Source organism: Mycteria americana, chromosome 7 (genome assembly GCF_035582795.1).
Source record: "Mycteria americana isolate JAX WOST 10 ecotype Jacksonville Zoo and Gardens chromosome 7, USCA_MyAme_1.0, whole genome shotgun sequence".
Taxonomy (NCBI): Eukaryota; Metazoa; Chordata; class Aves; order Ciconiiformes; family Ciconiidae; genus Mycteria; species Mycteria americana.
In genome coordinates this window covers 2,656,821-2,681,063 of record NC_134371.1, presented here as the reverse complement: position 1 = coordinate 2,681,063, position 24,243 = coordinate 2,656,821, and the positions used below count along the sequence as shown (strand labels likewise).

The 24,243-nt window shown below is 42.1% G+C and overlaps 1 protein-coding gene and 1 long non-coding RNA gene across 7 annotated transcripts in view; one reads left to right on the top strand and one right to left on the bottom strand.

Annotated features, from left to right (window-relative positions):
* Positions 1–42: 42 nt before the first annotated feature.
* On the top strand, positions 43–12,093 carry LOC142412114 (uncharacterized). 4 transcript variants are annotated; one of them, XR_012776387.1, is made up of 7 exons: positions 43–78; positions 360–2,560; positions 5,292–5,455; positions 7,341–7,460; positions 9,235–9,447; positions 9,919–10,145; positions 12,000–12,093. It is a non-coding gene; the product is annotated as an uncharacterized LOC142412114 (long non-coding RNA). The 4 variants fall into 4 exon arrangements; XR_012776388.1 differs by having other exon boundaries at positions 74–2,130; positions 2,281–2,560; XR_012776386.1 differs by having other exon boundaries at positions 74–2,560; positions 5,295–5,455.
* Positions 12,094–13,215: 1,122 nt separating this feature from the next.
* RSRC1 (arginine and serine rich coiled-coil 1) overlaps positions 13,216–24,243 on the bottom strand; it is a 178,549-nt gene continuing 167,521 nt past the window's right edge. For all 3 annotated transcript variants that reach the window (XM_075506788.1, XM_075506789.1, XM_075506790.1), the window contains 3 exons: positions 15,276–15,382; positions 14,203–14,349; positions 13,216–13,356 (listed from right to left, as the gene is read on the bottom strand). In XM_075506788.1, the coding sequence (XP_075362903.1) occupies positions 13,264–13,356; positions 14,203–14,349; positions 15,276–15,382 (347 nt within the window). In that variant the 3' untranslated portion in view covers positions 13,216–13,263. The remainder of the gene's footprint in view (positions 13,357–14,202; positions 14,350–15,275; positions 15,383–24,243) is intronic.

Genomic DNA, 24,243 nt, shown 5'->3' with positions numbered 1-24,243 from the left:
AGCGGGGCGGGGCTCGGCGGAGGGGAGGCCCGCCGTTGCCCTGGCAACTGGCGTCGCCGCGCGGCCCCGCTCCAGAAGGTTCGGGCCGTGGCCCCGCGCAGGGCCCGGCGGGGCGCGGGGAGCAGCCCCACGCGTGGAGCCCCACGCTGCTGCTCGGGCTGCCTCTCCCAAGGGCCCGTTTTGCCCGGCGAGGCCGCGGGGTCCGGCCCGGCCCGGCTTGGGGGGGTGCAGGCCACGGCGGGGAGCAGGCCCGGCCTTCACCTCAGCTCCTGTCAGGCGTTCGCGGGTCGGTGCTGTCGGCACGGCTCAGGCCGCTGCCCTGTCCTTCGCAATTTTAAAAATAATTGTATTTTTTCCAGTAGGTGGCAGTAAAATAAAGCGACCGTGTTGTGCGAGGCGGGCTGCATCCCCTTTCCCAGCGGCTGGAAACCAGGCGTTTGCCCGAGCAGGAGCCTTTGGACGAGCAGTGGTATCCCAGTGGAAAGCATCGACGGCCTGCGCTAAAAGCAGCCGTAAATAGCTGTCCCAGCAAAAGGGAGCAATGAGGGAAAACTGAGGCCAGGATGGAGTAGGGATATTTGACCGCAGTTGCTGCTCTGGCTGCGGGGGCCATCGCAGCCGTTCGTGGATCAGGATTACCCTTCGCTCCCCACCAGCTAAGCACTCACAAGGCATATCTGGTTTCTGAGGCTGCCTTCTGGCCAGCAGTTCATTCTGTATTGCTTCCCTGTACCGGCTTTGGGAGCGAGACTGGTTAGGATTACTGGTTAAACAGAAAGGGAAAAAGAGCTCTTTTGTCTTCTTGGCAGGAAGAAGCAGTCCTGCAGCCAGCTGTAGAGGAGAAACCCCTCAGCAAACCCTGTCGTGGGGCATGGCCATTGAAGGAAGGCTTCAGTAAAAGAATGGAGCAAATACATGGGGACTGTTATCTAGGTTTCCTGAAGAGCGGAGTGGCTGTGAACATGTAGGGGAGTGTGTAAGAACCATGGTTATATATAAACTTACTTCTGAAGGAGGGTAGTTTGAAAGAGCGAGAGGTATGGTAATCTCACCTTCATTCGCCATAAAATGGGCAAATTGTGGAGAGAAACGTTTATGTGTTTGGAAAAATTCTCCTGGTCTAGATGGCAAAGTTTCTCAGAGCTGTGAGCCTGGGGGTTGTTTCCTCTCTTGCATCTCCTGTTGAGAGGCAGGTGAAGGCTCTTCCCTCCTCTCCTCGCATCTCTTTCAACATCCCAGTTTTGAGGGGAAAGATAGGAAGTGTGCCCCAGATAACCAGGTGGGATTAGAGAGCACTGGAGTATTTATATGGCAGTCATGAAAGTAGATCCTTCGTTCCGCTAAGATCCATCATGCTGCAGAAGCAGCTCTGCTGGTATTTGGCCCAAAGTGGAAAACCGACATAAAAGATGAATGAACTGAGCCTGCAATATTTTTGAAAAATATCTGTAATCGGGTGAGCATTGATTTTGCTGTCTACTGATGTAGACTTCTCTTTAGATCCTAGCAAGTGGTGATATTGCAGCCTTAAGATGCACTCCGAGTTTGAGCGGTTGTTACAGTGAAAAGGTTTATACTGACTGACTGGTGGGCAGGGAAGCATGACAGAAAAAGGGTTACCCATTGATTATCCAGGTGAAGTCTGTGAACTGTTTGTACATTTCTGATGAAAGATTAGCAAATAAAACAAATCAGGCAGTAGTCATGGAAGTGAACTCTGCCGCTTTGAGGCTTTTTATAACGAAATCTTGTGCCAGTTATGATGTTATCGAAGAACTTTTTTATTGCTCAGAGACAGAATTCAAGCTTTGTTTCAAATCACACACAAAAATATTACAAACGTCGTAGTAATATCATCCTTTGCACTCTAGTTAGTCTTTCAATCCACAGAGTTTAAAGCTCTTTGAAACTCCCCTGAAGCTAGAGTGTATTCATACTAGAAATGTAGTATGCAGTAGTGTTACCATAGTGATTAGGTCATATACAGTGCTCATTTATTAATTACTTATCATTATATTTTGATTAATAGATGCCCTGGATCAATTTATTATTTGCTATTATAGCAGTTCATTAATATCCGTGACATGGTATGCTAGAATGTTCACTTATTACTTGCTACAAACCAGCAAGGTGAGTTTTCTTTAACATAATTAGCATGTCAGATACAAAATTCTGCAAATTCTTATCCTCCTGCAGCTTTATCTTCTCAAAATGTTTGTTTCGGTGTGGTTAACTTGTTTGCAGTCTTCTACCAAAACCTAACTAGGTGTTTTTTTACAGTATTTATTTACAGTTTCTGAACAAAGATACAAACCAGACTACAAGTTCAGTTAGTGCCATGGAGCCTTTGTATGAGTACAGCCTTGTAAAAAGAAACCCATTACCTCTTCTGTACAACGATGAAACCGAAGTGTGGAGCCTTCCAACAGCAGTTCAGAGTACAGCAGATCATCTAGAGTTTGCTATTTAATTTTATGCGGACTCCGACTCCAAAAGATGACATTTCTTTCCAAGTCAGAGCAGATCCAGAGCTGGATTACTGTGCAGATAACTAAGCAATGTGAGTTCTAGTTATTGTTAATTTTTCGGCTGCTAGTGGGAAGATGGGCCCTGTTAGAAGTGAGCTCATTATGACAGGCTCACTAACACGATAAAGTCAGTACTCTATTTGCACAGAGTGATATCTCTAATTGCTCAGGCCTTCTTATGGTTTGTGTCTGCTTGAGTTAGATTTCTTTTGTGTAGATAAAAAGACTTCTGTAAGAAATCACCTCGGTGCTACAGCACTGTCAGTCTGGAGGGCATCTCCAATGAGATTAATGATGTCTGCCTTAATATAAGAAAACTTTGCATAAATGAGATTATGGTTTCTGCTGAAACCTGCCAACTCTTATTCATTTGCAGTAAATATTATCTTTAATTAAAAGTTTCAAGGTATCTTGTTCCTGAACTAATGAGATCTACAGTGATTTCCCTTAGGAATTAATTTACCTTCTTAATTCTTATTCATTTTGGTGATATGACTATTTAAATCTGATTCAGACTTCAGAGCTTTGTTGAACATATTCATCTAGAACAAAAGGTCATTTTGCCATGTTGACGTTTTGTTGGTATTTATAATTCTCTGTTCTCTATCGATTCCAAAGATACGTGTTTAGGTTCCTGCCCCAAACATTTTCTACTAACACTTTGGTTCATCTTAACTCTTCACGCTGAGTGGCTCTTTTCCACAGCTATTTCACTTTGGCGTATGTTTTCTGTTCTATCCAGAGTACGGATCAATTATAGTGACGCTGAAAAAGATCCTGATTCTGATCAACTTATTTAGAATAGCACAGCTATGTAAAATATACGAAAATATGTGGAAACCATTCGGTACAATTGCTGAGAAATACAGAAATATTTCTGCCTTTATATCTGGGTAGTCAGCAGCTACGGTTTCTCTACAAGGATTATTTTTAACCAGTAGGGATGCTTAACACTTGGAGGTGAAAACTGCATTCCTGTGTACATGTTTAAATAGGCAAAGCGCCAGCCAGCAACTGGTTCGTGAGAAGGAGAGCCAGAACCCATCTTAAGATTGTACACCAAAGGACAATATTGCTAGCGAGATTTTAAAATATGTAATTATTAGAACTATGTAATTTTTTAGAATGATGTTAGAATTTTAGAATTATTTAGAATTAGAACTACTAATTATTAGAAATATATAATTTATACAAGGATCCCTTGTTTTAAAAATAAATACATATCAAAATTAAAAAGTAACATTAAAAAGAAATATCTGGATGGCATACACAAAGAAGACACCAAGAAAAAAAAAAAAAAGAATAAATACTCCTTAGTTCATTAGCAGGAGACTTTTCTATTGAAATCTAATCTGAATCAGGAGAAGTCCTCTCAGTCTCATCATTGGTGCTGGAAGAGGCTGGCTTTGACGCTGATGAAACATCAGCTGGTTTAAAAGTGGGGTAATTGCCCTAATGAAGTAAATGGAGCAAGACAGAAGTAAAACCATCTCTTGGTGTTAACCAGAGGTCTTTTTGTTCTTGTCTCTGATGAAATATAAAATACCTCTTCAGAAGCATATTGTCAGCGTTAAGTAGATAAGTTGAACTGTATTTTATGTGAGATGCAAACTGGGGAGGTTAATCCTGCTTTTTATAGGAAGAGATTTTTGTCTTGTTACTGTTACTCCAAAATTTTCCATTTTCCCACTCAAGAGTTTGTGATGGAAAACATTTCTGTGTTCACTCTGAGACTCTCTTTGGGCCCTGTATATAATTAAGAAATATCCTTAAAAGCTCCTGTTCTGTCTTTGAAGTTGATTTTTAAAAAATTGACTATTATACGTAAACTGCAGTAGAAACTTATGGCTGCAGGAGATTCCTAACCCTGGACTCGCACCACCAGTGGGTAAGAAACATGTTTTGTGTCATCGGCAGAGCGTGCTCTGAGCCTAGCTATATATAGAATAGTCACCGACTTCTACAAGTTGTTGATAACCTTCCATTTATAACTTACTCGCAGACCAACTTCCTCCCATCACACACAAATTAGAGGATTATCAATAATGTATGAAGTAATAAATAATGCTTGCGTGCTGTTGTCAGGGCAACAAATATCATTTAGGCTGCAAGAGAGATTCTCATGTTGCGTCAAGTATATTTGAAGTCTTCAATATCTGTAAGGCTTCAGCACAGTAAGAGAGTGAGATTTTTTTTGTGTTTCTTTGAGGCAGCTGAAAGAATTGGTGAAGTATATTCTGTTAGATTCCCCGAAACATGAGAGATTGGTTTCCTTTTAAAAATCAATATTTTATATAATTTATTTATTTAATAGCTGTTTACAAATACCAATACAAGCAGGAATATACATGTAGGAATACATGTAGGAATTGCCAGATTGGATTACCTGGTAAGTCTGCGTGGTGTCCAGTGTCTTATTTACAAGTTACCCGGGCTATATGTTTCGTAAGAAACTGCTAGAAAGTGCCCAAGAGCTGTGTGCGATACAGCCTGCCCTTGGCCTGCCGCATCATTGTAATACAAACTCATTTCCAAGACCTGCAGGACAAGCTTTTGTTTCTTTCTAAAAGTATTCGGATGTTACTTTTCAAATCATCTATAAAAGCAATAATCCATCTGAGAGTTTCTAAGTTTTTGGCTTTAATTACATCTTGTAGCAATTAATTCCTGAGTTTAATTCTCCATCAAGTGAAACAGCATTTCTTTTAATCAGCCCTAATTTTGTGACTTTTCCCTCTGTCTTCTGTTCTTGTTTTTGTTTAGCAGAGTGAAAACTGAGGCATATAAATACTCATATTCTCATTCTTAAAAAAACCCCAACATAACAATAAAGCAGTCAAGACCTGGCCCCAGTGGGAGTGTTCATCATTGATTCCAGGATTTGATCCAAAAATAATATTTGTTTAAATGGGCTCCGTTGCCATCAGGTACAGTAACTATTGATTTATAAAAACTTTGGCAGCACACGTTAAAGTATTAGGGAGCAGAGGGAGTTTTGTTCCTGAGTTACTCAGTAATTTGCAGCTATCTCATTTTGCCATTCCCAGTGGCCAAATGACCAAAAAAATACACGTCGAAGATGCTGAACAGTCTTCCGTGAGATGACATACTTATTTCTTAAATCCTGGCAACTTCTCTTCTCTCTGGTACTGGGAAGGAGAGAAAAACAATCGTATTCTAGTCTCAGCACCATGGCATCCACGAGGTTTGGGTTTTTTTCTGATGATTGGAGCAAAGCCACTTGGCACTTGCTTTGATGCTTCCTTCAGCAGGGCATCTGGCTAACAGCAGGACGTGCAGGAGATGACAGACTCCTCTACAAACCTGTGCACCAAGAGAAGAGACCCTGTTCTACCGGGCTGCATGTTAGGGGGCATTTCTCTTACAACCAGAAATGATAACAAACTGCTGGCACAGGGAGTAAATGCAGCAAATGTATTGCTGGGGCAAAATCTTTATCAGGTTAATGGTGAAAAAATTGAGCTCAGAATTTGGCCACGGCCTCAAGCTGTAAAAGCAGACAAAGAAAAATGCAAAATGTATAGCAACACACCCCCAGGGCTATAAATCAGCTAGGCAGCAAGAGCTGCTTGATTTACCCAGTGCCTGCAAGAACCAATTTCCATAGGAAACTAAAAACCAAGCTTTCCTGCTTCACGTGGTTTGCACCAGGTGAAGCCAAATTTCTCCACTCTTTAAAATTTGTGACCACGGTTTGGACAGTACTGTGTTTGTTCAAGTAATTGAACTAATTTGAAAGGTCTTGCCTGCCTTAGGCTGTTTGTCTCTAAAACTAAAAATGAATCTTGCTAGTTGAGCAGACATTATTAAAGCCATATTTAAATTAGTCCTGTCAAAACCAAGTATATTAAATGCACAAGTTATCACAAATCATGTTTATACAGCTCAGAAATGATCACAGTATATGACTAGTTTCACAGGTAAGGCAAGAATTAATTGTCAAGAAGAGTTTTCACTGTTCACCTAAAGAAAAAAAATCCCAGCTCTTATTAGACAATTACTTTTTAATTACATTTGTTGCAGCCCCTAACTTCCAAAAGCACAGGAAAATGTTTAACTCTGTTTATCTAACTATTGAGAAGCAGCACAGTATATTAAAAATAGGTCCTTTTCCTGAACTATTTTGGAAAAAAAATGGTAACAGAGCACTCGGGGGCTCTGCTCAGTTCTGCGCTCTGTGTTTCCATGTACTGCCGAGCAATGTCAGAAGCAAGGTTGAAGGTAATTTGAGAGGACTCAGACAATCAGTGCTCAATCCCCAGTCAGTTCTGTAAGGATCAGCAGTTACTGTTTAAATTTAAAATGTATTGGCATAAATGAGGTATCCGTACTTCTTACAGTTAAGTTCTTTTACAGGTAGCCTTAAATATGCAGTGCAATTTCCAGAGGCTTAAGCGTATTTTTGGTGGAAGTGGCCTTTTGACAGTGTTGTTACAAAGCTGATTACATTCCATCTGTAACATCGGTCCAGCGCAGAGTCTTTTGCAAAGGCAGTTTGTTATAAATTGTTCGTAAATGTCAGATAAAAGCATCGTTCTACTGCAACCAACTAGAGGAAGATGTGTAATAACATTTACATTCATATTTTATTTAAATATATATTCCATTCACATAGTCGCCCAGCTCTGGAACTTGTATGAATACTGAAATAAGATGACAATAATTTATAAAAAAAACCCTGAAATTCACCAAAAAGGTATCAAAAATGCAATTTGACATTTTTACAAATGTTAGCTGTATTTAGTTTCCATTAATAATAATTAATGAGCTTTGTTTATGTCTTCCTTTCAGAACTGTAACATGGAAATCCAGCTGCTGCCTCCAGAAGCGTGGAGACCTGCAGCGTCCAGAGGAAGGTGCCCGTCCTTCCCGTCATCCCTGGCAGGCCAGCTCCAGAAACCAGCTGTGCTGGTGAGCAAGGGCCAGCATGGCCTTGGGCAGCTGATTTTGCTGATGAGGGCGGGGAAGAGTCCACTTTTCCTTCCTATAAACTCTCCCAGGGACTGCACCACACAGACAGTAAATATTTGGAGCTTACCTTTTCGAGCGGTATTTTTTATTTGAACAGATGTAGATTGTAAGGCAGCAGAAAACTGTGAGACAAACTGCTCTGTCTCATTACCCTAACTCCAGCTCTGTTTAGGAAGTAAAAAGACAAATTCAGACTATGTGCATCTCATTTCTATGGCCTTTCTAGACAGCCGCTGGTGTTCAGTGTGACAACTGCTCTGGGACGGCAGAGACATCTAGTGGGAATGAGATTTTTACCGTGGCAGCTCAGCAGAGACGACACCTTTTAAACTACAGCCTTTTCAAAATAGGGCGTTCAAAAATGATGCCCAAGGGCTGAATGGCTTCTCATATCATTACTATCCCTGCAACCATGCAGCCCCAGTCTATACTGTATTTCTGAAGAAGCAAAACGATAGCCAAGTAGCCATTTTCATTTTCACTTGGGTTTGAATCGTGGCATAACCATTTCCAGCTCACGAGGCGTACACCTTGATGCGGGGCAGCCCAGCTGGAAGCGAAGCACACCTCAGCGCTAGTGTTAGCACTGAGCTCCCTCCTCCCCTCTCTGGGCTGAGCTTCAACTCCTGCTTCCTTCCAGAAAGAGTAGACATATCGTGTCACATCTCACCCTGGAGTGGCAATTCCAGAGTGACTCAGTGTCTAAGTCTTGCTCCACAGCGTCACATAATCCGGCCCAGCCACTGCTACTCTTTTTTCCTAGGTCTTAGCAAAGGAGGGAGACAAGGAGGGGAGGGAACAGTCAGGAAAAAAGAAATTAGGCAATGCTGCACTAAGTCAAAATTACAAATGGTGAATATTTTAAATTCTGGAATAATAATACTTCTAGCATTGCTTTTTATTACTGCTGCAAGCTGAAGACTTACCACAGCCCTGTGTCATATGTGGATTAAGTCATAGGCTCAAGCTGATCTCTGCTGAAACAGGTTTCTAGAGTTCAAGGATCTCCACTAAAAATAACTTCTTTCTTGTAACTTGACAAATGGAAAACTGTAATCATTGAGAAGGTTGGTTTTGGGTTACTGATGGAAAAATGGCCTTCAGGATCATCCAGTCCTGCTCATATCAGAGCGACTGAAGCAGAAGTAGCAAAATTTGATCTCCTGGCTGGCAGTGTTTTCTTAGATACCATTATTTTAGTAGCAAAAATCCTTCTAAAATGTTGTAACAATAATTTAAAAACTGAACACAGTTCCTTTTCAAGCAATTATCATAATAAAAAATAGTTGTGGAGATGCTGGATGACTCAAGAAATCAGAACGGGCTAGTGAACATTTTACCTAAAAGTTATCAAATCAAAATCAGCCTGGTTTGATTTTAATTGACGGTGGCTGTTCAGCAGGCTAAGTGAAATGAGTTTGCTAATGTAATTTCTAGGGGTAGAGGTCTTTGCTGACTACCAGAAGTCTGAATGGCTCAAGTTACAGCATTCTCTTTTCACTCCTACACACCATTTGTCTGAGTCAGATTTAAGGTAGTTTGGCATTAGGAGGAACTTTGTGTTAGAGCTGATTGTTTCAGAGACACCCTGTCACAAGTCCTGAATGACAAAACCATGTCACTGCTGTCTCTACAGACTGCAAAACACAGCTAAAAGTCCTATGTTTTAGTTGGATAATTAACAAACAGCTGTTTCTCTCCTTTTCTTAATCAGGAATCCATTCCCTTTCACCAGGAGCACAGAGCAAAGTGGAAAATACAACAACAACAAAAAACTTTCCATAGGCAAGAGTCCTAAATGCTAAACGTGAGAACATCAGAAGATCTTAGAAGCAAAGAAACTAAGAAAGTAGGATTAATGTCAAAAGGTGTCGCTTTTTTGGATCAGGAGAAGCGTGGGTTGAGAGTCAGCAGTGCACTTTTCCAGGTGAGTGGCAATTAATTTGTACACATTGATATGGGTTTCACATCCATGTTACGACATAGTTAATTAAATTTGTATCAGGCTGATTAGGTAACACATGCTATCTTTCCCCCAAGCAAAAAGGCCCCACGCGTGGAATGGTGGAGTGCACGTGTATTTGGATACAATCCATTTATAGTATGTCCAAGTCTTGTAAAATAATTTTAAGCAGTAAGTTTGTCAAAATTCTCCTTAGTCGTGTATAGCTGGTTACAGAGTGAAGTTTATTTCTGATGTTGCTGCCTTCTTCTGTATTTCATTTCTGATACTCAAATAGCTGCCTACCTTTGACAGGAAAATGAATAATTTATCACAGGATGCTATTCAAGTAAAAGCAAAGTAGTTTACACAACCTGAATCAAGAGTGCTGTATTCTAAACATTTACACTTACAACCCTACGACTGGCCTTATACAACCTTTATTTTACTCTACAGGAGCAAACGCAGTGGAACAGCGTCTATTTTTGCTGAAGGTTTAAGCTGTGGAATCAGCGACGGCAGGTCCTCGGCAAGGCAGAGCACTGATCCAGCACCCTTTCAATAGAGCTCAGCTTCAGAAAGCACAGAGCCTCCCTGCAACTGAACCTTGCAAAAGGCCACTCACATCTCGATGATCAGTTTTTTGAATATTCAGCTTAGCCGTACCCAGCAAGGGATCCACAGTAAGATTAAAACTCGCTTGCAAGACATAACATCTGGCATTGCTAAGGTCGCTAGTCAGCTCCACGTGAGCTCTCACCTCCAGGACACACACCTGAGCATCACCGACTTGCTTTAGGCATCTTTAGAAATCTGTATTGCATGAACTTGCAGGTTTGTAACAACAAGGATAGTACATTTTCTAATTTGTAACAGATGGTATCTAGGCAAAAACTCCATCCTGACAATTCCTTCATCTCCCAACACCAATAACTTCATAAACTTCAAGTATGCATAATGAATGTTCAAAGTAGGAATTGAGATAGGGTGACAGAATAGAGGGCCTAAACCCGAAAAAAACCTCTTCTTAAATGAAATATCTCCACACAGACAGACACTGGGGCAATAAACAAGTTACGTATTTCATGAAAACTACATGGTTCTGAGTATTTATTAATTTTCTTTCTAGTAGCTGGTATAGTGCTGTGTTTTGGATTTAGTATGAGAATAATGCTGGTAACACACTGATGTTTTAGTTGTTGCTGAGTAGTGCTTACACTAGTCAAGGACTGTCGCGGTTTAACCCCAGCCAGCAACTGAGCCCCCCCAGCCGCTCGCTCAGTCCCCCCAGTGGGATGGGGGAGAGAAGGGGAAGGGTAAAAGTGAGAAAACTCGTGGGCTGAGATAAAGACAGTTTAATAGGGAAAGCAAAAGCCGCGCACACAAGCAAAGCAAAGAAGGAATCCATTCACCCCTTCCCGTGGGCAGGCAGGCGTTCAGCCATCTCCAGGAAAGCAGGGCTCCAGCACGCGTAACGGGGACTTGGGAAGACAAACGCCATCGCTCCCAACGTCCCCCCTTCCTTCTCCTTCCCCAGCTTTATGTGCTGAGCATGAGGCCGTATGGTGTGGAATGTCCCTTTGGGCAGTGGGGTCAGCTGTCCCAGCCGTGCCCCCTCCCAGCTCCTTGTGCCCCCCAGCCCACTCGCTGGTGGGGTGGGGTGAGGAGCAGCAAAGGCCTTGGCTGTGTGTCAGCACTGCTCAGCAGGAAGGAAAACATCTCTGGGTTATCAACACTGTATCCAGCACAAATCCAAAACACAGCCCATACCAGCTGCTATGAAGAAAATTAACTCTTATCCCAGTCAAAACCAGCACAGTTATTCTGATCACTAATCTGCAACTGGAACTATAAAAAACAACTTTATAATGATTTGCTCCGTCTTTCAAATTATGTTTGGCGTATTTCAGTACATATTTCTATTCAATTCAGATTATCTAAATGCTATTTCCATTTTCTTTCCAGATCTTGCTCACAATTCTCCTCCAGCATGGACTTGCTGGACAAATTCAATTATTAATTGATAAGCAATAGTAGGTACACCCTATTTTTACCACAAAGTCTTATTTACTTACAACAGACCAGTTTGTAGAATTTTTTAATATCCTATAGGGTTGCAAATTACATAAAAGGAATCATTTTGCATCCAATAAAAATACCAAAATTATCCAACATAATGAAAAAGAGGAATTTACACCTGTACCTTACATGGAGATCAAATAGTTTTTATTTACTGTGAAAGAAACACAAAGGAGATTAGAAGACAGAACAATGACAAATATTTACCATTTGAAAACGCTGAAATGAAAGAAGGGAAACCATTTTTTTTCCACTTTTTGTTGCAGACAAGGTAGCCTTGAAACACAGATAGCCATTTTAATGCGGGGCCAAGTAAAACTAACACTGTTCATAAAGAAAAAGTAAAAATGTGTTAGAATGCAAATTTAATACATTTTCCTTTTACATCAGTGATCTAAAAAAAGTAAGACAACCAAAGTATATTTCCAGAATAATCCTCCTTTTTTTTTTCACCACAGATCTGAGAACAAGGAGGAGTAACACTAAATGCATTTCTTCATTGACACGGGAAAGCCGATGCTGGTAATTTCCAATGAGGTATGTCCAGAGGTGAGGGTCTTATTTTAGTCTTCTACTTATTTAATACTTTTTCTCATAGCTTTGCTAGATACCTCAGCAGAAATACTTTTGTATTTTATTTGGTCGATCTCTGGCATTTAGTTGGATGATGGACAGATTTTTTTTCTAAGTATACTCAGGATAAATTTGATATGTTCAAATAGGACTAATCTTTTATTATTTTAAAGTCAAACCTGGACAAACAGAAGCTTCATAGACTGAAAACAGTTGCTCTATACAGAAATAGGTATGCCATTAGTCTTGTTCGACAAAGGTCTGTACCATTACACTCAATAATATTTATATTATTTCCCATTAAGAGTTCATAGAAAGCTGTCTTTTCCAGATTATTGAACATTTTAATGTGCTTAAAATGGCTCAGAAAATAATATTTCTTGAAACCTGCTGAAAACTTTACAAATTTGTTTAAAAGGATAACATCATTTTTTCCTTACATCTATTCCCGGATGCTAACGGTAGTGGGTAGATGTTCAAGGAAATGTAAAACATTTCTTTCCACTCAAGCCCACCAGAAGTGAGGAAACAGGCTAAGGCTGGAGCAGGCGGATGAACGCATCAATTTAGAAGAGCCCCTCAGCAAGGAGACTGTCCACAGATGTTTGGGATTCAAAAGCTGCTACCGCAACGCAGAACGGAAGGAAGAAAAGATAACAGCGATATCATTTGCCCGGAATCCTCCTCCAGCTGCAGAAGATGTAATGGCCCAGGGTGGTATCGCTTGTACTCCTACTGTCTGAGCGCTGGTAAATCTGAACCTTGACAGTCTTAGTTGTTCATTTATCTTGAAACTGCTACATGGTTATATACATTTTTTTGATTGGGAGGTATAAAATTACGTCTCCTTGGGCTGTCAGGTTTTTTGCACCCCAGAGGAATTCAGTACAAAAAAAAAGAGAAAATTACACTGCTCTGACAGCCTTCCCATCTACAGTGGGTAGGCTCAGCGATACAAGTCACCCAGCAATAAGTTCGGGAGAAAAACGGAGGATAGAACATTCTTTTTTTATTCAGATGAAATATTTATTCTCTGTACAGCTCATATTGAGTATTAAAATCCCCTCAAAAGAGAAAAATAAAACAATTTCATGGTAGGATTTCTTAGCATTCGTGGAGAACCAGTATGCGATGGTCACAGCGGTTCGGTCAGGCCACCGGACTGCCCATCAGCCTTTCTTGCCGAAGAGCAATCAGCCTCTGAAACCACTTCTCTTCTGCTTCTGCCTTCTCGATAAACAGCTGAGAGACAAGCGGGAGAGGAAGAAAAGTAGGCACAACTCATTAACTTTCTCTTTATCTGTTATAATCTGTTGAAATATGTATCGACTATTTCAGTGCCCAAAGAAAAAGCCCAGCTGCATAGGGGTGTTAAAATGCAAAGGTGATATAAATACATTAGTAAAGGTAGAGACTTTGATAGTTGGAAAGCCAGGACATTCCAATTTCAGTCTCCTCCTGAAACAGCACGTTCGTCATATTGTACGGGTCTTGATCTTTGTTAGCGATGTTCATTATACAGAACTTGCATTAGTTTATTTACTGCAAGTCATTTTTAACTTGCTAATTCTTAAAAAAACTTTACTGTAAGTATTCCTGTTTCCAATTACAAGTGCCCACAAAGGAATTTGTGTAAGTTTAGCCACAATGATTTAAAATTATCTTAAGTTTGTCATGTATTTAAAGCTTCACGATTTGGCAAGGTGGGCAAGTTCTGAGTCTTCCACCGGGTTTCCCACTACAAAAAGCAAAGCAATTTCTCCTGAATTTTTATCGAACAGAAATTTTCATATGAACAGGATCTTAAATTCCCCTGCATTAAATTAGCGTGCTACTTTGTTATAAAATTTGTTTGTAACTCCAAACCTACATCGCTGGTGAACAACTTCTTTTGTAATTATTCTCTGTTGGATGATGCAAGGAGCATCTGATCCGTTCTGAGCCAATGAGTGGCCCCTTAGTTAATGGTCTTCAGAGCACAGACTATTTGATGAGCAGCACAGCAAAATGGTTGTTAGGTCACGTGAACCTGCTCTCATTCAATGGGCCGCCTTGTCCTAAAGATGAAGTGAATATCGACACACTTACATTTGGATGTGCTAAAGAATTATCATCTTGGTATTTGATGGCAGTAGGGATATTGGCAGGTGGTGGTTCTTTTTCAGGAGCAGATGCATCAACAGTTCCCGCTCCGATAGTTACAGGTTCGTACTGTAGTTCAGTAGGCTCTATTGACTAAAAAGAAAGAAACACATCTGAGTATTTTATCCTCAAACTCCCAAACGTGGCAGTATCTTAACCAAGCATTCAGCTTTCTTCCATTGCAACATGTGCCCATGAAAGGATACTCATGCAAATACTTCTCAGCGTGCTTAGCAGGAGCACACCGCACATGGACTAACGTCCAGACGAAACACATGAAGTGAAAAAAAAGGTATTGCCAAAGGCAATGAGAGAGCTTGCAGAACCGTAGCATTGGGTTTTTGGACCACTTTCTGAAGAAGCTGCATGAACTTCTCGGAGACTTCTGAAAAGGCAAGAAAATGCATGTTCTGGGGGAAACAAACAGTGATAATTCAGAACACCTCACTGTTAGACAGAAAAACTGAACCAGCCTTTGCTTGCCTACTTCCAAAGACAAAAGCGTCCCAGTTCCCTAGAAGACCTGGCAGCCAAAATGCAGGTAAAATTCTGAAACCTGGATGTCTCACGTTAGGTTTTTGGAAAGCTGTCTGAAAACAATGCCATTTTATTTCAGGGAGTAAATACGATCTTAAAGTCTGGCTTCAGTTAAGCAGAATTAAAAATACTGATGTCTACCTTTAATTACAATGTAAACGTCTGATTACTTTTGGATTTTAACTCTTCTGCTTTTCCTAAAAAAAATCTTCATGGTTTTATATGATTTTAAAAGAATTTTTAAAAATCGGAGTTGCTCAGCATAGGTAGAATATACTGTCAAAACAGTTGATGTCATTGAAATTCTTACACATTTAAATGTATTCTTCCTCGAACTCCACACCAAGAAGATAGGAGAGTTGCTGGTGGGATTTAGGATTGTCCACATTGATGCTCTTTCATGGATGGAAACTCTATTAATAGCTCAGCTTCCACCTGACTTTGAAAGGATTATGCACTGAGAAAGGATATTGAAAACTTACCTTTTTGACTTCTTTACTTGATCTGAATGTCTGTGGAACAAAGGAGTCACTTTCAATAGCTTCAATTTCTTTTACTCGTTTCACTTGCTCTACTAGGGTGGCTTGGTCTACAAAGAGAAGGTGCAATGTCAGTATACATTAGTGTAAGCCTATGATAAATGCCCTGTCTAAGCAATGCCTTGAATATATTTCACAACAGTACATACCTGGAAAAAACCCTTGTAATGCAGCCCAAAATACTCTGTTACAAAGAAAAACTCTCCCCTTTAGTAAAAATAACAACAGTGAGTTGGCCGTTATTTTTCAACGTATGATATCATTCAAGACGTTAACTTAAGAATTTGCTAGAGGTGTCCTCGCAGGATAACTGCTAGATTTCTGGCAAGAGGATCTCCTGGAGAAGCTGGAGATTCAGGGACAGTGCAGACAACTCAGAGGAGTACCATCTGTATGCAGCAGTAAAATGACTTCTGCTTGTATGGAGGTGAATTTGGCTTCAGCTGCGGATGTCCAGAGAGATGTGCCATCATCTGTGTTCCCTTCATGACAAGCTATGCGATTAGTTTGGCATTAAGAGTTACATCGTTAGGTGAATTTGACAAAAAAAATCTTAGAATCTGGTAATAAAAGATTCCTAACATACACACTAAATATTGTGTGCTCCTACGATTCGTAGGTGACAAAATTGCAGCGGTTTAATCAAATGAGCAAAATTGCTTCTTTATCGTACTGTGAGGTCTTAGAGCGCACATGTATTTCACAAGATATTTTTGAATCCCGGGTTGCGATTTTATTTTGATGAAGCGGATGCAGCTCCCAGTGACATTACGGTGAAGAAGAGCAGCTGCTGCCAACCTTGGTACGAGCTACACGAAACATGTAACTGGGGTGCCGTCAGGTAGGCTTTGCTGGTTCTTTCACTGCTCAACCAGACAATCTTCTGGAGAGATTAGACTGGTAGGAAACTAAGAGCATTCGTAATGCAAGACATGCTGCTTTTAAAAAATCAGACTACTGATGGACGACGGTGAAGTTTCCTATTACAGCTACGTTGATCTAAGTCGCCAAAGGGATGGTCCGACTCCTCTCTCCCCGTGCCTCTTGTGCAGCCTGGCGTTACTCCTTTCGCCAGACGTCAAGTGATTAAATCAGCTCCCTTGTAAGGTGAAAGCTCACGCTTGTGCCGCAGTCCAGCCAAACAGGACACTGTCTCTGAAACTCAGACTGAGCACGCGGCAGCGACATCGTGCACAGGCTGATCCGGTACAAACTCTCTTCTAATTCCAGTTTGTTTTTAAAAGGTTTTGCGCTGCGAGGCTTGATGTCAGAGCAGGTATAGCTGCACCACCAGGTCACGGTGTTCTGTCAATATAAACTCTCTCTCTAGATGGCTTGAAAGGAAGTGCCACTGCGTCTGCCCGTGCCTCTGCAGGTCAGTTCTGGCTGGCTGGGTGATCTGGTACTGAGGAGGGGAGCTCATGAGTCACAGAATCATGGTCTCGAGCGGCAAAGTAAAAAAGAAGATTGCCAAAAAGATGAGGAAAAAGCAGCTTAGGATAACCGTGAAGTTTGAGTGAAAATTTCATGTATACACAAGAATACTTTAAACCCTATATAAACCACAAATTTACATAAAAGAGCAACTGTAATTATATATTTGTAGTATATACATATGTATGTATAAAAGGTTACATTTCTTGTTCTAAAGAAACCAAAGTATATTTAAAATCAGGAAAAGTGCTTGCAGACCACAAGAGCTTGCAGAGTTATTCAGAAAGTCAGATGTACCAAATTCTTTCTCTGTATACAAAATTCTAAATCCAAATCCATGTAGATATACACATACTCTGCAAAATACTTTCTCTTTTGCACAAGAAAAAAATAAATGTAACTTACATCCTTCTGCAATGACTAACCACTGAAAACTCACTTGAGTCTATTAACGACAAGTAGGTGGGGCTTCAGATGAGCAAATAACCTAATAGCAGCTCAGAAATATTTCTGGAACGGAGATGCCCACGCTAAATTAACAACGTCATTTTTTATCAACAGGTTGTAGCGCAAAACTGTTTTATTGGCAGCCCTGGGTAGTATGGCTTGTTCATTACGGTACATCTGACACAAAAGTATTTGCTTTACTGTCTGTTTCATTTTCTGCTTCTCCAGATTCACCGCTCAGTTAACCTTCCTTACCTGCTTCTACGTCTAACTGCAGTGACAAGCAAATCTTGAATTCATTCTGCTAAGTGTATGCTTTCGTTTACAATTTTAACCAATTTATCTCCATCTTGTTTACTTATGAAAACCATTTGCTTTATACACAGTACGTCGGGGCCAGCCTGAAATGGTCGAGGCACTGTATCAGAGAGTTGTGGACAGTTTTTGCTGTGAGCAGCATTTATAAAACAGGGAAGGCAGACGGAAGATGGGAAGAGATGTAACTTTCAAGCAGCAAACAAGAACCTGCCTTGGTGCTTAAAAATTATTTGGGAATATTGTTTAGTCTGTATGGATATGTTGAACAGAAAAATCAGGAACATGCTAAATGTTTCTGCATAGGTTGAATGTGCAGAAAGTCAAATACACCGATTGCGGAGCCTGGATAACGGCTCGCAGCACTGACTGCTTCAGGCAGTGAACTCACACCTGATGTTTTAATAACTTCACCGAAGCCAAGCACGAGGGGTGCAGCACTGCGGGAAACACGGCGGGAGCAGCACGCGAAACCCCCCGGGGGAAGAAAGGCTGTCTGGATCGCAGAGGTGCCGGCTGTCCTCGGCTGGAGAGAGGGTGAGAGCCGGGAGGGACACGGGCAGAGATGCGCTGGTTCCTCGCAGGGCCAGCCGCACGCCCCTGGAAGGTTTTTGTGGAAGGCTCAGTAAAGCTTCAGCTTTGGCAAGGCTTAGGACAAGAGCTGCGCTACAGCAAAGTGCATGAGTACATCTTTAAGCCTGATTCGTTTGAATTTAGAAGGAAAAAATCACTTGCTTACAGTTAAGCTTGTGTTTAAAAGTTCTGTTGCCTTGCTGCTAACATCTTCTTTTTCAAAAAAGATTCCTAAGGATCCCATAGGAAGTAGCAAAACAAATATACTAATGTGCTGCTAGGGAGAGGGAATCATAATTCATCAAGCTCTGGGGTACATCTGGTCTGCAGGTAAATAAAGGAATGGTAAGTGTACCCGGTAGTCGCAGTATTAAAACCAGGTACCAGAGAACGGCAGGTGAACGTAGATTTAAAATCAGTTGCTCACCTCGTATTTCACAAAAGCTACGGTCAGTTCCCAGCCTGTTATAGTATCTTACGTGACTCTTATACAAACCTATGGGAATGACAAATTATTAAGGGGGCAAAAATCACTAAATGTTTAGAATTACATCAGTGACATTAACTTGAGGAAAATGGACTGGAGGAAGCATAACCCATTAGCGTATGATTTTTTTGACAAACACATTATTGGTAGATAAAACGACTTCCATATGTTGTTTGTCAGATGTCAGTAGAAAGGATATGTATTTCATAGTAAAATCAAAAATAATGGAGTCAGAAAGCTAAGAGGCTACAGACAAAAAAAAAAAATCAATACTAACTCACTGCCCAGCAAGTCTTTTTACCGCGTTACGGTGAAAAAAATAACCTAAATCTTGTATTAGGGCTCGTTGAGGCCGTTTTTTATGAAAAGGCGATCCTAGCAGCAGTGACGATTACCGTTCCTGTCACCAGCCCTTCCCCGCCGACACCCAGCCGTGGCGGGAGGGGACCCCCGCGGGGAGCCGTGGGGTGCCGGGCGCGGGGCCGGCCCCACAAAGCCCCCGGCGCAGCGCCGGGTTTAGACACATCGCCATTTGTGCCCCTTCCCGCAAAACGGATTCTACCGGGGGAACGTTCGGTTAACGTAATTTTATGGTGATGGAGGGATTTTTGCCCCGGTTACCCCGGGCACGGAGGATTTAACCGGGAAGGCTGTCCTTCAGAGGTGGTTCAATATTGTACGCTCCCCATCTATATTTACATCTGTTGACATCTTCCCATGTACGCACACACACACACACACATCTTTTATAGCTGCTATTTTCATATTGAGTTAGCCTGTATTAGCAATAATTTGAGATGTCACTTGAGAAATAAAATGTGCATTAATCCTTTAGATGCAATCCAAAAATTTCCCACACGCAATAATTAGAAACACCAGAGAATCAGATAAAAGAAAAAGTAACTTGCCTGCAAGCTCTGCGTAAAATATTCCCATTTCGAAAGAAGGAATATTCCCTTATTTCTAAAGACAAAACTGCTGATGAAGCCCACTAAGAATTTAACAAGCATTGAAACAGAAGCATTAAATGACTAATAATATCTGGTGAATGACCCATTAAACTGTTTAAATAAAATAAAAATCTATTTTAAATATTTCTTTTATAATCTTTAGGCGTAAATTTGTAATGCTTATTGGATTCATTGCTAATCTATAATCCTGACCATGAAATAAACCCATGCCTTTACCTAAAGAGTTTTCTTTCAAGCGGGTCTAACTTAAGAATCAAAGCAATGACATAATAAACCTAAAATATTCCTCAGAATCTATGTCTCTTCGTATTTTACTAATTATATTTAAAGGCATATAGCTGGTTAATTTAACTGACCCATTCTAAATACAATACATTTTAAGTAATATGCTTTGAAATACCTACAGAAAAAAGTTGCTATTTTTTCTGCTCTTTTGTTTATGAGTTGGGGATTAAAAGAAGAGAACACCAATAGATACCAGACTAAATAAGCCAGCTGGGGAGGACAATATTGTCCCCTTCATCCCATTTTATTTAGGGTTAGCTTAGGGGATACTGTATAATTTTTATACAGTAACGACTGCATTATAGAACTGTAGGTTTTTTCAACAGAACTGTGGTTTTTCTCATGCCCGGTGCTTTTTAATTGCTTCCTATTTTTACTTAAGCTGCGCAAACTGACCTATTAAAAAAGACAAATGAAGTTGTCATCTAGACAATTTGCAGCAGAAGAGGCAAAAAACTGCATGCCTTTGAGACATATGGCTTCTACGGAGAAGAATCTTCTTATTGAACAAAAGGAAAGCAGGAGGAGGAGGAGGGAAAATCCAGCAGGATGGGTGGGATTCACTTCATTTTTGTCACCTCTGCACTTACAAAACTTGTCACTCTGGTTTTTGGGGGGTGGTCCGCTCCCCCCCCATCTCTTCTCTGTGCAGGAGACAATGAGCAACGGCTAAGGGGGCTTGTCCCCCGCCGCAGACGCACAGCCCGCGGCCCGCGGGTATTTGCAGAGCGCGACCTCAAGTCCTAACACCTTTCCCCGTGCCCGAGCGCCGACGTCCGAGGATGCCGGCGTCCTGGCAGAGCTGGGTGGAGGACCTCGCCGGTGCCCTCAGCAGCCGTCCCGGGGCTGGCGACCTCAAAGGCGAGACCTCCTGCACCAGCCAGCCCCGTATAATTATTTTACGGAAAACCGGAGCCAATCAGCCAAGAAATGAACTCCTCCCTCCAGCTTTTGTGTTAGGGCCATGCTCCCCCCTCACCCCAAGTCCCTTCTCCCGCTGCCCGGCCTGGGTCAGGTGAAACCCTCGGAGGCGGTGGGAGCCCCCCGGGTGAAGGCCACCTCACCCCTGCCTTCCCGCAGCCCGGCGGGCGGCCCGGCCTCCGCAGGGCCAGCCGTTAGAGGGAGGCACCGCCACGCGCAACGCCGGCCGCGTCCCCGCCTTTGCCTGAGCCGTTGGGAAAATCGCGGACGATGAGCCCCGAAGATGCTGCGAGCCGAGCGTCCCTGCCGGGGCGACCACCGAGGGGGAGTTTGGGACTACCTGCAAAACTACCTCTTCCCTCTGACAACTTTAAGGCACGGTAACAACTGCTGGATGCCGTTAACGTTTCCCGATCCCTTCAGCTGTGTCAAAGCGCCGTTTCAACGCTTGGCCACACTATTTCCTAGCTGCTGAGATTTCCAAAGAAAGAACTTTTCCAGCCAAAGTCACAGAAACAATAAAACACGCTCCGAAATGAGCAACTGTGGCCAGAGACAGTTTTTATGGGTAAACTTTGTTCTTCAAACTGAACTGTAAGTACTCTGGTACTACAATTATAATGTATTAAAATAGCATGTTGTGAGCACTCTGGTACTTACTAGAGAGAGTATGAGAGAGAGTACTGGAGTCCTTACAGCCTGCTGTTCTAATACATTCTAATTAGAACCTAGCCTTCACAGTATTTTAAAACAAGTCTGGACACTAACAGCTTTTGCTTTAAAAAGAATGGAAGTATCGGGTATAAAATCCAGCAGAAGACACGATGGGAAACTTTAGCAAGTGAGTTCTGAATTTAAGAACATTTAATTGAAGCAATTTAAGAACATTTGGATTTCTGCTCTAGCCCTGCATTTAACCTGCGTGCAGGCTACCTTCACCGTTGCGCTTTTCACACCCGTGCTATTTCCTACATTCACGCCCATTTTGAGGCGTTTTAGGGCGGTTTTGAAAATATCCAAGAAAAAAGTCAAACTCAGCTAATAAAGCGGTAGGAAACAGCCCTAATACGCTTAAAATTGCTGGATATTTCCCTTCCCTTAATAGAGGGAGCAAAAGAAACCGTGGACGGGGAAGGCAGGGCGCAGGCTCGGGGGCCGGCAAGCTGGCTGGCCGTCTGCCGGCCGCCCCCCACCACCCCCGAACCGCACGCCAGCAGCCCGTCGGGAGAGCCGGCGCAGCCGGTGCAGGGCACACCGCATTTGTCACTGTGGCTAATATCAGAGATACGCCGCTCTTTTTTCTCAGCACACAAAAGCAAGATATGTAATTCAATGCTCAATTTACCCTTGTCTCGTAGGAGATTTTTCCCTGCTAATTGATAGAAATTAAGCCATTAATCAAGCCACTAGCCATCATTCAAACCAGGGAAGATGAATACAAACTTTCATCATAACCACCTTCCCCATTTTAGTGTTCATTAGCATTAATTTTTAATGCAATTATGCTATTCTTTTACGCCGAGCTCATAAATTACTGCTCTTTTGTTGCTCGCTGGCCTTGTAAAATCCAAGGTAATGCTTTGTGCTCTGATCTTAAAGGCAATTACTGGGTTCTTCTATCTTTTATATATCTCTATCCCAAATAACCTCTATATTGTATGTACAAACTAACGAGTGTATATATTACACATACGTATAATATATAACAATTTGTCTCTGTTAAACCTATACACGTATCTATTATACACGTTCAGATAAATAAAAGTATTGCCGCATCTAGCCGCACCCCACCATATACAGTGACCTGACCCTACCGAAACACCAGAACCAGAGCCCTTCCGCAGTAAAACGTTATGGTGCGCTGGCTGTACAGGAGAAGATTGCCGTGTTACAGACCAGGGTGGAGACAGGGTTAGGAGCCGACCTTGGGCGGCGGACGAGGCGCGCTGTAAGGCACGGAGGCCAGCAGGGCCGAAACTCTGCGGCTGCCCCGGCTTTCGCAGGGACCTTTCTTTGTTTACACTTCAAAAAGTGATGCTGCAAGTGAAGACGGGCAATTGCACGTGCCCGGTGATTGGGGTTTTTTTTTTTTGCATGTGATAGCGTGTGGTATCACCCGCAGAGTCTTTCCAAGATAGGGTATTTAATGTGTGTGTTTTAACGGTTCCACAGCATCGCACGCTGACGCACGGTGCCACTGATGCTCGGTGGCAACAGCAATAACTTCCATGCTTTTATTCCAGTCCATATATTGATTCGCAGTAACACATCAGGGGAAATGCACAGGAGCTACAACCACCTCTGGTTGCCCTCAAACACTGAATTCAATTTAAGTGGCTAAAGGAAAAATGAACTGTAGATTAACAAATTGTTGTTTGTTTGTTTTTAATTATTTTCCTGCTTCTTTCCTGGGCCAGGCCTTCAGCTGGTACATGAAATAATGCCATTCACACCAGCTAAGCATCTGTCTAGCACCAATAAAATATGATACATGTATTTAAAATCCCATTTCATCTAGGCCTTAGCCAGCAAAAGCAAGACAATTCTCAGTTAAGTCTCCTGCTTATCCCATAGATTCACTCCGGTCTCGCAGATAAATACCCATTTGACATGCGGTAAGCACACGTGCAATGTTGGCACAGCCACCGAGATCAACAAAAACCCATTTTTTAACAGAAAATAAAAGACTCCCACAAGGGATTGTGGTTTAAGCAAATGGATACAATTTCTGTTAAATTTAACCAAAGGAACAGTCTCCCCCAGCTTCACAGGCTCCTTAATTCATCCCTTTTTTGGTGAACACGGACGCGGGCTCCACACCGAGATGCTCTGCCTCGCTTCTTCACGACGCAGGCAGCCAGCAAAGCACCGAAGAGTCTGGTGCTGGCACAAACGCTGCCCGCAACAGCGTGGGCAGCAAACCACCGATAATCCAGCAAAACCTTCAACGCGATGCTCTTTGGCCATACCTTCTCACTGTGGGGCAGGTAGCGCAGAGGTACGGGTGCGAATGTGGATGTGGCTGTCGCGTGTAAACGGCAGCCGGCCGAATAAATGAGAGTATTTTGCAATTTAGCCTCTCTCCCTTATCCCCAGTCTATCAATCTGCCTCCGGGGGAGCTTGCAACACTACAAATCCTGAAAGAGTTTTCAGAGACTCACTTCTTAAAAAATCACAAGCCACAAAGCAACCCCGACCCAACGCAAAGGGAGGCAGCAAGGCAGGCTCTTCCCGCAGCGGGAATCCTGCCGCCCAGGCCGGTTACCTTGGCCTACGATGATGCCCCAATCCCAAACGTTTTTCTAGCCAAAAACATTCCTATTTTTTCTCCCAAGTTTGGTAGAAAATAAAATTTGAGATACCAAAAATACATTAGCCAAAGTTTTTGAGAGTTCTTGCAGAGCCCACGTGCAAAAGATTATCTTAAATCCATATCGATGACCTTGTTAGGCCATGGCTTAAGACTTCTTTTTTTAT